At 33.8% G+C, this 15,000-nt stretch overlaps 1 protein-coding gene across 2 annotated transcripts in view; it reads right to left on the bottom strand.

Moving 5' to 3' along the window:
- Positions 1 to 15,000, bottom strand: part of LOC135220901 (FMRFamide receptor-like) — a 115,509-nt gene that overhangs the window by 13,706 nt on the left and 86,803 nt on the right. Inside the window, exon 4 of one of the 2 annotated variants that reach the window (XM_064258524.1) lies at positions 6,933 to 7,097. The exons of the other annotated variant lie outside the window; for it this stretch is intronic. Coding sequence (XP_064114594.1) covers positions 6,933 to 7,097 — 165 coding nt within the window. The remainder of the gene's footprint in view (positions 1 to 6,932; positions 7,098 to 15,000) is intronic. 2 annotated transcript variants of the gene reach the window in all.

Genomic DNA, 15,000 nt, shown 5'->3' with positions numbered 1-15,000 from the left:
TTTAAGGCTGACATTTCAAACATTTTTATATAATTCTAGGTATAATAATGACATTATGATTAAGGGTAGTTCCTTGCAAAGCTTTAGGGCCAGAACATCCAGCAAGAGAGTTTTACAGAAAGAAAATATAAGACACGTGAACAGTAGGGTGGAACTTGTAAATAATTCACGTGGAAAGAGATGAGCCACTTCGCCGCCCTTTAATAAATAAACAGGCTCCTATTAGCCCTCTTTCTCCACATGAATATCCTAATTACAGTTTTTCTCCAGACCTGGTTTGTGCACTTGTAACGCTACAAAGTCTACACGATGATGGACAATAGTCGGTTTGAATATTTGAACATTCCTTTGTTCAGAATTTTGTCGACGCTAATCTCACTTCACTCTCCTCTTTGATTTACTCATGAACTCTTCATTTATTTCTTCTCCGTCTTAGTCTTTTTTCTCAGTTATTGTTATCTTATTATTTTTTTCATTAACTCTCCATGTACTCATCTCTCTCTCTCTCTCTCTCTCTCTCTCTCTCCCATATACACACACACACACACACACACACACACACACACTACACACACACACATATATATATATATATATATATATATATATATATATATATATATATATAGATATTCTCTTCTTCTTCATTTATTATTTATTATTATAACTCCCTCTCTCTCTCTCTCTCTCTCTCTCTCTCTCTCTCTCTCTCTCTCTCTCTCTGTTTTCATTTTACAATCTCATCCTCTCTCGTTCTCACCCAAACTTTAAGCGGCCAAAGTTACGCGCGTACATCAAGCATCTCCAAGGCAGACAATCTTGAAGATGACGCCCATTAAACAAGATAATAGCGCCCTCGGTAGCTTCCCGCAGCTTATTTTCATATCGTTCATGACAACATTTTGGGGAATTATGGCACCATCTGTGAAAATTAAAGATCCCATTAAATATCCTTCGTTGGATAGAATAGCGTTATTATATGACAAAATAAAGCTCCCGTGAAAGTTAAAATAAGTTCAAAAGGCAGTTTTTTTTTCTTTCTTTTTTTTTTTGCTAAAAATTCTTTGGAAATATTTCTGAAAAAATTTAAGTTGGAAAGATGTCTTATAGATTCCGCCGTATTTTCAGTATCCTAACACAGCACAGAAAAGGATGCTAAAATCTATGAGAATATAAGTAAGCGGTTTTTTTTATTCTTTTATTTCCTTTTCCTCAAACGTGGAGAGCATGAAAACTCTCGGAGGCAAAGAGGAAAAATAAAGGGGTGAAAGAGTTCGAGTCCATCGCCGAAGGGAGGGAAAGATCCAACTCTTAAAAGGGAGTTTTTGAGAATCAATGGAAACATGTGCGGGGCGACCATTTTAACCTCCGGAGGTAAAATGCGAGAGAGCGACAGTCCTCCTAACTGACCAATCCGGGGAATTTTAAACTCGGTGAAGTAAATCCTGCATAGATCTTCTAAAGATTTGTTGGTGCTGTTTGTATGACTGTTCCGATACTTACGTTCGTGTGAATGTATGGCAACGCCTGAGTGGCTCTTCGGAAATTCTTTTGCAATATATTATGGACACATATCTCCAGGTAAATAAATACAAAAATAAGAAGAAAGTTCACATAAACGCATGACAGCAGTAAAAGTTTAATATTAGTCCGCTTTATTCGTATATATTATTTTTATATCTAAAACGTATAACAAAATCACTTGGTAAGCAAAGTATCGGGAAAGAAGATCAACAGACGGACAGGAAAACAAAAATGACAGACAGCTAAATATATAGACAGATAAACAAAAACGACAGACAGAAATGAAAACAACAGAAACCGGCAGACAGGAAAACAAAATCTACAGACAGACAGAAAGCTGACAGGAAAACAAAAAAGACAGACAGACAGACAGAGAGCCAGAAGAGAAACTGATGAATGCTCCTCGTAAACGATTCCCCTCTGAGATTTCCTTTCCTGAACAAGAGGATGTAGTAATTGGAAACCAGTCTTGTTACTTCCTCTATGACAATCCCTCCCCCACATTTTTCCTTTCCTTGAAAAGGAAAACTGAGATAAGGGGAAATGGGTGCCGATTGAAATAATCCCTTTCTTTTCAATTAGAATGGTGATGGATGATTGTGGATGTAAGGAGAAACGAAATGAAAAATGAGTGCCTTGGCCAATGTCCCTCATAATGATCATTATTATACTATAGGCACGGGGGTGGCCCCCTCCTTTTTATTCTTTTCTTGTGGGGGGGTGGTGCCCTTAGCAGCAGTGCAATATAATTTCTCAACATATTACTAAATGTCTCTGGTATCGGTAGTTTTAAACAGTGATATAGAAATTCGGAAGCGATGAAGGCAAGAAAGAATTCAAAAGAAACTGAAAGATCTAAAATCGTGGTATTACAGTTCACTACGACATTATAAGAGCCTGGAAAAATAAAAGCAAAGCTATGGAATTTTTTCAGAAGCTAAACACGAATCTTTCAAATTATGAACCCCAGTGATTTATGGCTTCGGTTTGGGCCCAACGGAATCCAAATATGGTTTCCAGACAAACGCACTGGGAAAGGATTATCTGGATGCGTTTCTCTTGTTGGCCAAGACCCGTAACGAGTTCCAAGTAAGTGAAACCCCCAAAGTATTATAAAGGCCTCGGCGCAAACTGTTAAAAATGGGGTCCAATTTGTTTTCGCCAGTATATAACAAAAGGTGGCCTTTTCTGATACAAGCTTGTGTCTTGCTTCATAAAATGTACAGCGGAAAGCTGAACAGTCTTACATCAAAGACGAATAGAAATAGCTATTTGTTGATGAGCAGTGATTGGCTGAAGTAGTCAAGTTACGTCAACACTGCACAGTATTTAATGATTTATCTTTCTTTACCGTTAAGCAACAGGGAAAAACATATTTTTTGTAAGTAATATGTAATGAATTTCCGATTTAAAAAGAGTATTGAGTATTGCTCTAGCACAAAGGACTTTAATTTCTCAAAACGTCTGTCGTTCTACAAAGCATTTATCAAAGAGTAATTATTGCGTTTTTTGCCTCATTTCGCTGTCAGTGCATGCGTGAATGAGATCAATTTAGAGCACTAAATAACGAAAATAAGGCTGATTTAAAAGGCATAGCATTTCAAAGTGAACCTACGTCGTATTGATGAAATCATTTTCACCCTTGAATCCCGTCATCAAATACGAATATTTCTATTGATATTACTTTTCAAATATCCCGATAAATGTCATTCCAAATTATCTTTGTCATCTCAGAAAGAGTGAGAGTCTACCGCGTCCTCAGGACTGCAAAACCTAACCATGAGATGGTCAACGATTTTTGTTCTTTCTTTCTTTTTGTTGTTTGATGAAGTTGAGAATCTTTTTTTTCTGGAGACATCTCACTTCACGATCTGGCTTTCTTATTTTAACCTTTGGTTCGCTTCCTTCTATCTCGAGATGAGGGTACAAACACCTCAACACCAACTCAAAATTTTGGTTATTACAATTTCTTTAGAATTATTATGCAAACTTTTATCGTCGTCGTCTGAAGCCGTTATACTGCGTTATTTAAAAAGTGACTTTTATAAGTTGGATTATTTGTGTGCTTACATCTGTTTGGTCTCCTGGAAGTTATACAGCCCAATGCATGTGTGTATTAACTGGAAACGTTTCCAGATTGGCTGAAAGAGAAACATTCTTTGTGCAGTGTATCTTGGAACATTTCCCGCCCTGATTCGGTTCAAGGTTGTGCTGAGACAATCCCCTCATTTAATTTCCAGTTGCAATGAGGAAATTCTAAATGCTTTTCGTTTCGAAATGTATGTTTGTATATATATTTATCTATATAAAGAGCGTGCGACCGTTTACAAGCATAAATAGCTCTCTTATGGACCGAAACTAACTTTCGTGTAATAGAACAAAAACCTCAGTACCTTATTGCATTAACGACCCCTTTTACTCATACAAACTACCAGAAAATTATCCAGTTTTAAGAGTTCAGAACGTCAGAACATTACACACCAGAACACAAACACAAATGTATCTCTAAACTTTAACTCTTAATGACTATGTCATTCATTAAAGATTTATTTGTTAAATTTTATCAGTTACTCGAAGCATACTTCTCATATCGTTATACCTTTGGAACAAGTAATGCAGTGACATTATATAGTTATACTCTTAAGTATCGATATATATGTATATATATATATATATATCGTATATATATATATAATATGATATATATCATCGTATTATTAATTATTTCGGATGTTACATTGAATTTTCTGCCATTAATCTAAACGTTAACTCTTAATGACGATTCATTCCTTAAAGATTTTTTGTTAAATTTATTTCAGGTTTACTCGAAGCATTCTTCCACAATTATCGTGTATTTACCTTTGGAACAATTAATGCAGTGAAACATTAATTAGTTATACTTTAAGGTATCGATTAATATATGTATTATATATTAATATATATATATATATATATATATATATATATATATATATACATATTTATTGATTATTTCGGATTTGTTAAAAGAATTTGATTTTCTGTTCTGGCAAATTTTATCTAAAGTTTATACTCTTAATGGACGATGTCATTCCTTAAAGTCCCTTTATTGTTAATTTTATCAGTTTACTCGAAAGCAAACATTTGGAACTAAATTTCCCTAATCGTTAGGACCTTTGAACAAATACTCACAGTGACATTGTATAGTTTATTACTCTTAAGATATCCGATATATATATGTATATATATTAATTAATATTATATATAATAATATATATATTATAATAGTTATATCGATATAATGAATACTAATATACATCTACTATATCGATATCTATACTAAAATAAAGAATCTCTGACAAGCGTAAACGCTTGCTAGAAGTAGCCATTACTTTTGCAATAAAGAATAAAGTTTATTATTATTATTATTATTATTATTATTATTATTTATTTTTTCGGATGTTACAATTCTGATTTTCTGGCATTATCTAAACTTTAACTTTAATGACTATGTCATTCTTAAAGATTTATTTGTTATATTTTATCAGTAGTACTTCTCATATCGTTATACCTTTGGAACAAATAATGCACAGTGACATTGTATAGTTATACTCTTAAGATATCGATATATATATATATATATATATATATATATATATATATATGTGTGTGATATATATATATATATATATATATATATATATATTATATATATATATATATATATATATAGTAATAGTATATATATATATATATCGAAATGTGTATATATATATATATATATATATATATATATATATATATATATATATATATATATATATATATATATATCGATATATAATATATATATATATATATATATATATATATATTATATATATATATATACATATATATATCGATATCTTAAGAGTATAACTATACAATGTCACTGTGCATTATTTGTTCCAAAGGTTATAACGATATGAAGAAGTTATGCTTCGAGATAACTGATAAAAAAATTTAACAAATAAATCTTTAAGGAATGACATAGTCATTAAGAGTTAAAGTTTAGATAATGCCAGAAAATCAATTGTAAACATCCGAAATAATAATAATATGATATGTATATATATATGATACTATATATATATATATATATATACTATATATATATATATTACATATATATCGCATACCTAAAGAGTATAACTATATAATGTCACTGCATTACTTGTTCCAAAGGTATAACGATATGGGAAGTATGCTTCGAGTAACTGATAAAACAAATTTAACAAATAAAATCTTTTAAGGAATGACATAGTCATAAGAGTTAAAGTTTAGATAATGCCAGAAAATCAATTGTTAACATCCGAAATAATAATAATAATAGTATGTATATATATATATAGATATATATATATATATATTAATATATATAATATATATATACATACATAATATATCGATACCTTAAGAGTATAACTATATAATGTCACTGCATTACTTGTTCCAAAGGTATAACGATATGAGAAGTATGCTTCGAGTAACTGATAAAATTTATCAAATAAATCTTTAATGAATAACATAGTCATTAAGAGTTAAAGTTTAGATAATGACAGAAAATCAATTGTAACATCCGAAATAATAACAATAATAATAATAGTAATAATATTTTATTAGGAGTAATGGCTACTTCAACAGCGTTACTCTTGTAGAGATTCTTCTCTATTTTGCGAATAGCTGCTTTTTCGGTGCAACTTAAACAGGCTAGTAGAACTCCTATTGAGGTCATTATCAAATACAGGGTCAAGATCGGTGTATTTATTTCAATTTTACAGATAAACTGATATCGCAGGCATCAAAGTCTTTGATAACTATGATATCATAGTTTATCTGTAAAATTGAAATATATACACCAATCTTGACCCTGTATTTGATAATGACCTCCATAGGAGCTCTACTAGCCTGTTTAAGTAGCACCGAGAAGCCACTATTAGAAAAATAGAGAAGAATCTCTACAAGCGTAACACTGCTGAAGTAGCCATTACTTTTAATAAAGTATGCTTGAGAGGGGGTCTGCTTCCTAAATAATAATAATGATAATGATGATTATAAAAGTAATTGCAACAGAAATGGCAATGTAATTAAGACAACAAAACCACGATTTATGATACGAGTGACTATGACAGCAGTAATCAATATTTTCGTGCACACCAAGTTAGGGGGATGTGTAAATGATGCTTTGATGAATTTATTATAACTAAAAATTTAAGACTGCTTCCTCCAATCTGAAGGTCAGGCATGTTCAGTTGACGCTATAAATAGCTGATGCATTTTCAGTCCAAGAATTGTCCCGTTCCCTTAAAATAAAAAAAAATTAACTTTTTTTTAACAACTCGCTTTTACTGGTTATTAATTTGACGAAAGCTCGAGTTCACACTTACCTCTCTATAGATGAAGGAATTGAAGACCATGAGGCTAAGGAAAGGTACCAAGTACATTACAAACAGGTACATCCACATGATGTATATTTGAATATAATGAACGTTTTGTCTCAGGGCTGACGGCACCACAATCACGATCTCTTCCATGTTGTCTAGTCTACACACCTGATCGGAGAGAGAAGAGACACATTTGAGTCATTCACTCTGTACACTTCTTCAACAGAATGTACGTCGGGGAACGTCAAATGACATTCTGCAAAACGTGACTGGCATCTCTGTCGTCATGAGTCATTCGTATACTCTGTTGGCATAAATCATTTACTCTACACACCTACTCAGAAGAGAATAAACATCTAAAGAAGTTACATGACACTAAGCACAATGTCGCAGAGTCCCTGTCGACTTGAGTCATATACTCTACGCAGCTGTTCGAGAAAATACTTTTTAGGAAGTCAGGAGATACTGTGTTAAACGTTTCCAGCGTTTCTGTCGCTTCTTCAAAATGGAAGAAACGTCAGAGAAAGTTATATGACACTAAGCAAAACGTTTCCGATCTCGGTGTCTGCATGAGGGATCTATTCGTCACGCCTGTTCAAAACGCAAGAAAGGTTTGATAAAGTCATCGTGAGATATTAAAAAAAACGGTATCATGTATATCATCGCTTAAGGTTATCTGATCTGCGCACCTGCTCATAGGTAAGAAAATAACACATAAATAAATAAATAAATAAATAAGTAAATAACAAAAAAAGTTTGGGGAAGATAAGGTCTCAAAAATTTTCACACGACAGTAAACCAAACGTTGTTATTCTCGCTGTCAGCATGAATCAGGAAACAACAAAAGATGTGTAAGTAGTTTCAATTTACAAAATCGATGAGGGGAGCTTTTCTAATAATTAAATATAAAAAAAACACGTACAAGGAAAAAAAAAAAAGAACCGCTTGACCATCTGGCGGGAAATTAAATGAAAATTGAATTTCCGAACAATAATGATGTGATTATGACATGAAAGTCATTCAAAGGCCACAGGCCAGATGGAAAATAAATATCTAACGTTCCGAATATTTCAATGGCTTATGTTTTCTAATATTTTGAAAAATATGAGAGAAATTTTTCTATCTTGATAATTGTACTCTCGGCTGCTTTTATACTCCTTGATCTTGCAAGAAAACAATTGACATTATTAAAAGAAGCAGCAAATTTAGATAATATGACAAATATTTATGTATGTATGTATGTATGTACGTAACCTAGATGTATACGTACATGTAAACCCAATCTGACCTCTCAACTTCACGATTTCCGAAAAGCTTTTTGGAGGATTCACATATCACTACCAAAAAGCTTGAATTCAAATGGAGATAGAATAAGAATACATGAGTCTGTGTCAGCTCTTGCATTCATTATCTGTCAAAATTCGAAAACTGTCTTAGATGACTGATATATTTCATCTCTATGAAAATATTATTGAATTTGAAAGATTCGTCCATCTATTGACCGAAATAAACTTATGTCCTTCTTTATACCAAAGGAGTCCAGGCCAATCCGCCCTAACACATTGGGCTTGGGGTCGAATCCCACTACGGGACAAAGAGTTTCTTGATGTGTACTTTCACTGGATTCAGGGTTTTACACCAACGAGCTTATCCATAAAATGAGACGAAATAGTGACATTACGAGGTCATTGTCGGTCTCACTTTTTCTTCTTTCGATCTTATCAGTCCCACAGTTTTGTAGGGTCGGTCGCTCCAGTCAACGTTCTCCATCTATCTCTGTTCCTTGCATCTTCTTCCACCAGTCTGACCTCGCCCATATCCCTCCTCATTTACACAAGCACAAATATATATATATATATATATATATATTATATATATATATATATATATATATATATATATACACACACACACACACACACACACATATATATATATATATATATATATTATATATATATATATATGTGTGTGTGTGTGTGTATGTGTGTGTGTGTGTGTGTGTGTTCGTGATGCCCACATAGTCTAAGCTCGCTCAGTGTGAATAAAGATTTCTAAAGAAGCTCAACCCTCTTGTGAAGAACAAAAGTTAAGAATTCAAGAAGAGAGACAAATAATACTCTGTAGGCTAAAAGTGATTGGTTTAAAGGACAGATCGGAAAGGCTAACGTTGTATCAGGCGAAGAGGAAGCCGGAGAGGAAAGTCGAGAGAGAGATGGCGGCGTACAATCGAGAAGCTCTCGAGAAGGAAGAGACGATTCATTCATTAAACTGAAAGCCTTTGATCCAACCCTAGCAAGAAACAGGGTACTTGGAGATCCACTACTTGCTGAGAATGGTAAATCATATAACGATGGATTAGTCCACTGTCAATCTGGGAAGCTGGTCAGATAAGAAGGGAAATGTAAGACCTAAGAAAACACCCATCTCCCCAGAGGCGAATATATCCTGGTCGGTGTGGTGATCCCTACAAAGTCCGGCTACAGTTTACTTCCTTGTCCCTAAACTTCAAAGATAACCAGTATAAGATTAAGATTGAGGTATGGGAAGGAAGCGAGTCTTGAAAGCACTGAAATAAACTAAAGAGGACTGAAAAAGAAAGGAGGAATGGGTGATTTTTTCAATAAAAGGGCGTACATGCAAACGTGTAAGGATGGAAAGTGGAAATTTGAATGAGAGGTTCAATAAAGACAAGTATTCAGATAAAAGACGTGGGAAAACGTAATGGAACACTGAAGGCAGAAGAGGAATATTTAGAATAAAGTGAGAGACAAAGTAAAAAGCTAAAATGTCTAGACAGAATAAGAGCAATGTGCAATGTCTTCCAGGGAGAAAAAGTTCTCAATGACTAAAAAGACCGAGAAGATGGTTAATAAGTAAATGGATCTGGTAACAAGAGTTGGAAATACAGAAACGCTTTAAGGAAAAAATGGTTATTTGTTGATGGAGTATTTTAAAGTGTTTAAAATGTGGGGGATAGAAAACAAATTTAATTGAAAGGTGTGAAAGTTGAAGTGGCATCTTAGAATGGTTGTGCAGGTACCCCTTGAGGATACGAAGAATTCTGTATAAAATTAAAGAACGGAGAGGCACCTGGAGTTGATGGGAATACTAATGAGGTAGTGCCTTATGGGGGTAAGAGTTTATGGAGGGGGGCTTCCGAGGGTGTTTAGGGCCAGCTTACCAAAGGAAAGGGTCCCTAATAATGTACGAGAGGATTGATGAACCCTTAATTTAAAGGAAAATGCTAAAGGTGAGTGTAAAAGGTTTAACTGCTCAATAAACCTAGAAGTCGTAAGGAAGGAAGGCTTGGCCTTTGATTCTAAAAAAGGAGGCAGATGGTTGAAAATGTTAGTGGGACAATGTAGAATGACATTTGTGTTGTTTGTGTGTAAAGAATTATATGTTACGTATACGAATATATAAAAAGAATATAACTACACTTGCGGAAAAGCAATGAAACAAAGTTCCATGAGTTTTGTGTTAGAAACAAGTTAAATGAAAAACGTATTAAAGAAGAGCGAACGCCTTTTGGCGCAAAAGTAAGTGTCAGGCAAGTGAATATTATCTCCTTGTGGAGTAATGAAAAGATCTGAAGCGTAAACGATACAGGAACAAGTTGTTAGCGCAGGATAAGTCATAAATAGCTTAAAAAATGGTTGGTGTTTGCAGATGATGTGTTGACTGATGAGAGCAATGAGTAGTTCCTAAGATTGGTAGTGCAATAATATGAAATTGGCTTGTAGGATAAAAATTGTGAAAGATGACATTAATAAGAGTTAGTTTATGAAGTTTAATTTTTTTTATTAAGAAGAGATAACGATGAACCTAAGAAGGCATGGTAAAGAATGGCAATGGATAAATGATATAGATATTTGGGAGTTAGTGAAATAGAAAAGAGTTAACCTTAAAATAATTGAAGCAATGGAAGCACTGGAAGGTCTGCTGCAGAAATTATGAAACAAAGGTAGAATCCAAAAAGGTATTACTGAGCTCCTTATTTACTGAAGTCATACAACGTATCTGGAAGATGAAGCATTGATACGACCTTGATTCGAAAAACATTTAGAATAGGGAATGTTTAACAGATGAGAAACGAACAAGACGTCGTGAAGATGTAGCAAAATCTGTAGAGTAAATCACATGACATATCAAAGTATTTTGCCTTGGTACGGTCGTGTAGCGAAAACCGGAGATTACTTGCATGCTGGTTGATTATAATCAGGGTGCTGCCTTGGGAAGGAAGAGAGTAAGCCCTAGGTAGGACCAATGTAGGTAGGACCCCAGAGTTGACGAAGTCGAACAATATTCGAGAGGAGGAAATCTTAATATCCATGAGATTTGAAAGTCTATGCGAAACAAAAATGGATGCTACAGTATGTAAAATGGGTTTTTGTGACTGCAATCATCACACTTACGTCAGCTGTTAACTTTTCGCTCACAAAATGTCAGGGAAGTGTGGAAAGACAAAGTTAATAATGTTCGCTCATAACCAAAACGTAATGTAATGGCCATCCTGTGTTCCCGGCTAAGTGAACATAGTTAATTCAAATGGAAACAGACCACCTGTTTAAAATTTTGAGGTTGGGGTAGGGGGGAGGTGGTGGTGAGAAGGAGCACTTAGAAGCTACATTCTTTGAAGAATAAATTAGCGATTCTTACTACGTTTCTGTCGGCTGACAAAATGATGCTGCTAATTTGCGTATAAAACACTCGCAGGTGCACTGATAGATATAAAGAAAATTCATTAAAATTAGAATTAGGTTACCGAACGACCAGCGATATTTTGTTGGTTAGATTTATATGGTAAGCTTTGTTTTTATCAGCGGATCAGAGTTAAAATGAAAATAAAAACTTGGATTTCATTATGACAGAGAGTAATTTACGTTTAATTACATATATATATATATATATATATATATATATATATATATATATATATATATATGTGTGTGTGTGTGTGTGTGTGTGTGTGTGTGTGCGTACGTGAGTGTGAGCATGTGCGTATATATATGGGGCTATATGTGTGTGTGTGTGTTTGTGAGTAAATGAATCACTGATAAGACCACTATTTTTTTCTAATGTGATTATCATCAGACTATTGACTATTTTGTCTATAGTAATGTGAATAGTCAAAAGGAGGCCAGTTTTATCTTGACAATAGTTATGGGTCGTTAGCTTCAATCAAATAAGTGAATACAAAAGGAAACAGAACCTTCCATACAAAGCATCTACCTTACATGGCCTTGAACCACTAATGGTCCAACGTTCGCAATTATATTGGGATCGACACAACAAAGGCAATTATCGTAAACATTTCTGTAATGTTAGAATCGTTTCAAACTGTATAAATACATCCTTCATATTAAAATAATTCCCAAACGGTTTGTTACTTATTTCCGATCTAATGACACTCAAAGGAAATATCTTTTTAAAATAATGCTCTCCTATTAATATTTTCATGGAATCTGGTGGAGAATTTGGCCGAGTCATACACACGGAACGAAAAAGTTACAAAGTGTATGCAGTTTTTTCTGCTACAGAAATGTTTTCTAAGGGAGTTTTTCCTCAATGTCGCAACTGCTGGAACTTTCTCAAAAACCAGCATTTGATTAACTAGGCCTAAGACGACAGAGATGACACAAGGGAGAGAGACTCTGTAAATGAGACAACGAAGGCAACTAGTGCTTTTCACCCAAAGTTCTGACACGCAAAATCAAAACATAGAGAGAGAGAGAGGATGATGAAGAGACGGAGATTGAGACGAATGAGGATCACGAGACGAGAAGAGAGAGAGCATGAGAGGGAGGAGGAGGAGTTGCCTGAAGACTCAGAGTTCATTACACAGACGAACATGAAAGGGATGGGATATGTGGCGTCATTGAAGTGTATTACTGCCCTCTGGAATTTGCTTAACTGCTACAAGAGAAGGGTAACCTTCAAAAATAATCCACCATCTAGTTACCTATCTGTCAGACTACTTATCTATTTGTCACCTCCTGGCAGATTTAATGGAACCATGACTAAAAGGAATGAAAAATTGCACAACGCACCAGCATCAGACATCTTACATTGAGTTGCTATATCATTCAAATTAAGGTAACAGATAAGGCAGATGACCTTCGGGTACATTCAAACAGTTGCTTAAAGATTCGTTGACACCGGAGCGAACTGTAAATTACTGGTTAACTATGAAGTAAATCCTAGCTATATATATATATATATATATATATATATATATATATATATATATATATATATATATATTATAAATCCTAGCTCTACACACACACACATACACACAGACATATATATATATATATATATATATATATATATATATATATATATATATATATATATATATATCTATATATATATATATATATATATATATATATATGTGTGTGTGTGTGTGTTTACGCACACGCCCTATATATATATATATATATATATATATATATATATTATATATATATATATATATATATACATCGAGCTACAAATGTCCTTTAATATCTAATTCACTCTACCTCGGAATTAATATATTTTCATATATGCTTAACCGAAGGGGAATTTTATTAGACGATATAGAATTGTCGGCGCCCGGGCGCGAACCCAGGACACCATCCAAATCCAGGACGTCAGTGGGGTGGAGTGGGTAAATAGCTTCACTGACGTCCCTGGATTTGTATGGTGTCCTGGGTTCGCGGCGGGCGCCGACAATTCTATTATCGCCTAATAACATTCCCCTTCGGTTAAGCATATATAAAAATATATTAATTCCGAGTAGAGTGAATTAGATATTAAAGGACATTTGTAACTCGATGTATGTATATGAATCAAGGTAATGTGATATGACTTATATATATATATATATATATATATTATATATATATATATATATATATATATATATATTTATATATATATATATATATATGTATGAATGTATGTATGTATGTATGTATATAGTCAAAGCCTCCAACGTCTTATGACGGGAAAAGTATGTAATATTCTGCCCGTCATGCCCATCCTTTGGTTTATCAAATTTCCACTCGCTCATAGCCTCCCTTCTCACAGTTCTCGACCAAGAAGATCTATGTCTTCCGACACTCCCAGTGCCCACAGGAGCCAGGCTGACATTTTCACGCATGATTTTTCCCATGGCTTGTCGAAGGGACATGTCCAAACCATCTCCACCTCACCTTCATCGTTACCCTATTTACACATGGAGCATGTATAATTTTCTTTATGATAGCACTCCTAACATTACCCTGTCTTCTGTACCCTACAATTCTTTATTCTCCCATCAATAAAATCTTTTAGGTGTAGTTTCATTATCATACATGATTCATATTCATATTGTTTAAATGGCACTAGTGCATTGATAATAATCTTTTTCTTGAATATAGTTCCAGTCTTTGATATCCAAATCTTATTCAACTTCTCCAATTGTTTGACTTTCCTTTTTAGCCTACCCATCAATACTAACTCAGAAGAACCTGCAGTGGATGTCACTATCCTGAATATTTGACGGATTAAACTGTTAATCCTTTCTCCATTATGTCAGATTTCTTCTCTTCGTGCATACTCGTTTTCATTAATTATGTTTCCCTGAGATTCTTCTTGGGTCCCTTTCATTTTGGGTTTTTGTTACATTAAATCAAGGAAGCTCTTTTTCAAGTTCTGGTAAACTATTTATCCCCCTCACATTTCATATCCACGACCACAAAAAAAAAAATCTGCTCAATGTTATCTCTCTTTCTCTGATGTTATTATCAACCCTCTCTCTTTTTACCCGACATTTTCCTCTTTTTCTTATTTCACTAAAGAATAGTCCACTAAAATTACCATTTCCTAAATAACACTATCTGCCTTTTTAACCAGATAATCTCTCTTATCTTTTCTTGAGCTTCGTTTAACTTCATTACCAAGACTTAGGTAATTAGCACGTTCTCATTTGCATTCTTCATCTACTCCTTGAAATTTTTCAGCAAAAACCTTTGGCTCTTTTCCTCTTATGAAGAAGGAAATGCTCTCATAAATGAAAAAGCGAGAAGCGAAAAAC

Source organism: Macrobrachium nipponense, chromosome 2 (assembly GCF_015104395.2).
Source record: "Macrobrachium nipponense isolate FS-2020 chromosome 2, ASM1510439v2, whole genome shotgun sequence".
NCBI lineage: Eukaryota > Metazoa > Arthropoda > Malacostraca > Decapoda > Palaemonidae > Macrobrachium > Macrobrachium nipponense.
This window is presented reverse-complemented; position numbering and strand designations above follow the sequence as displayed.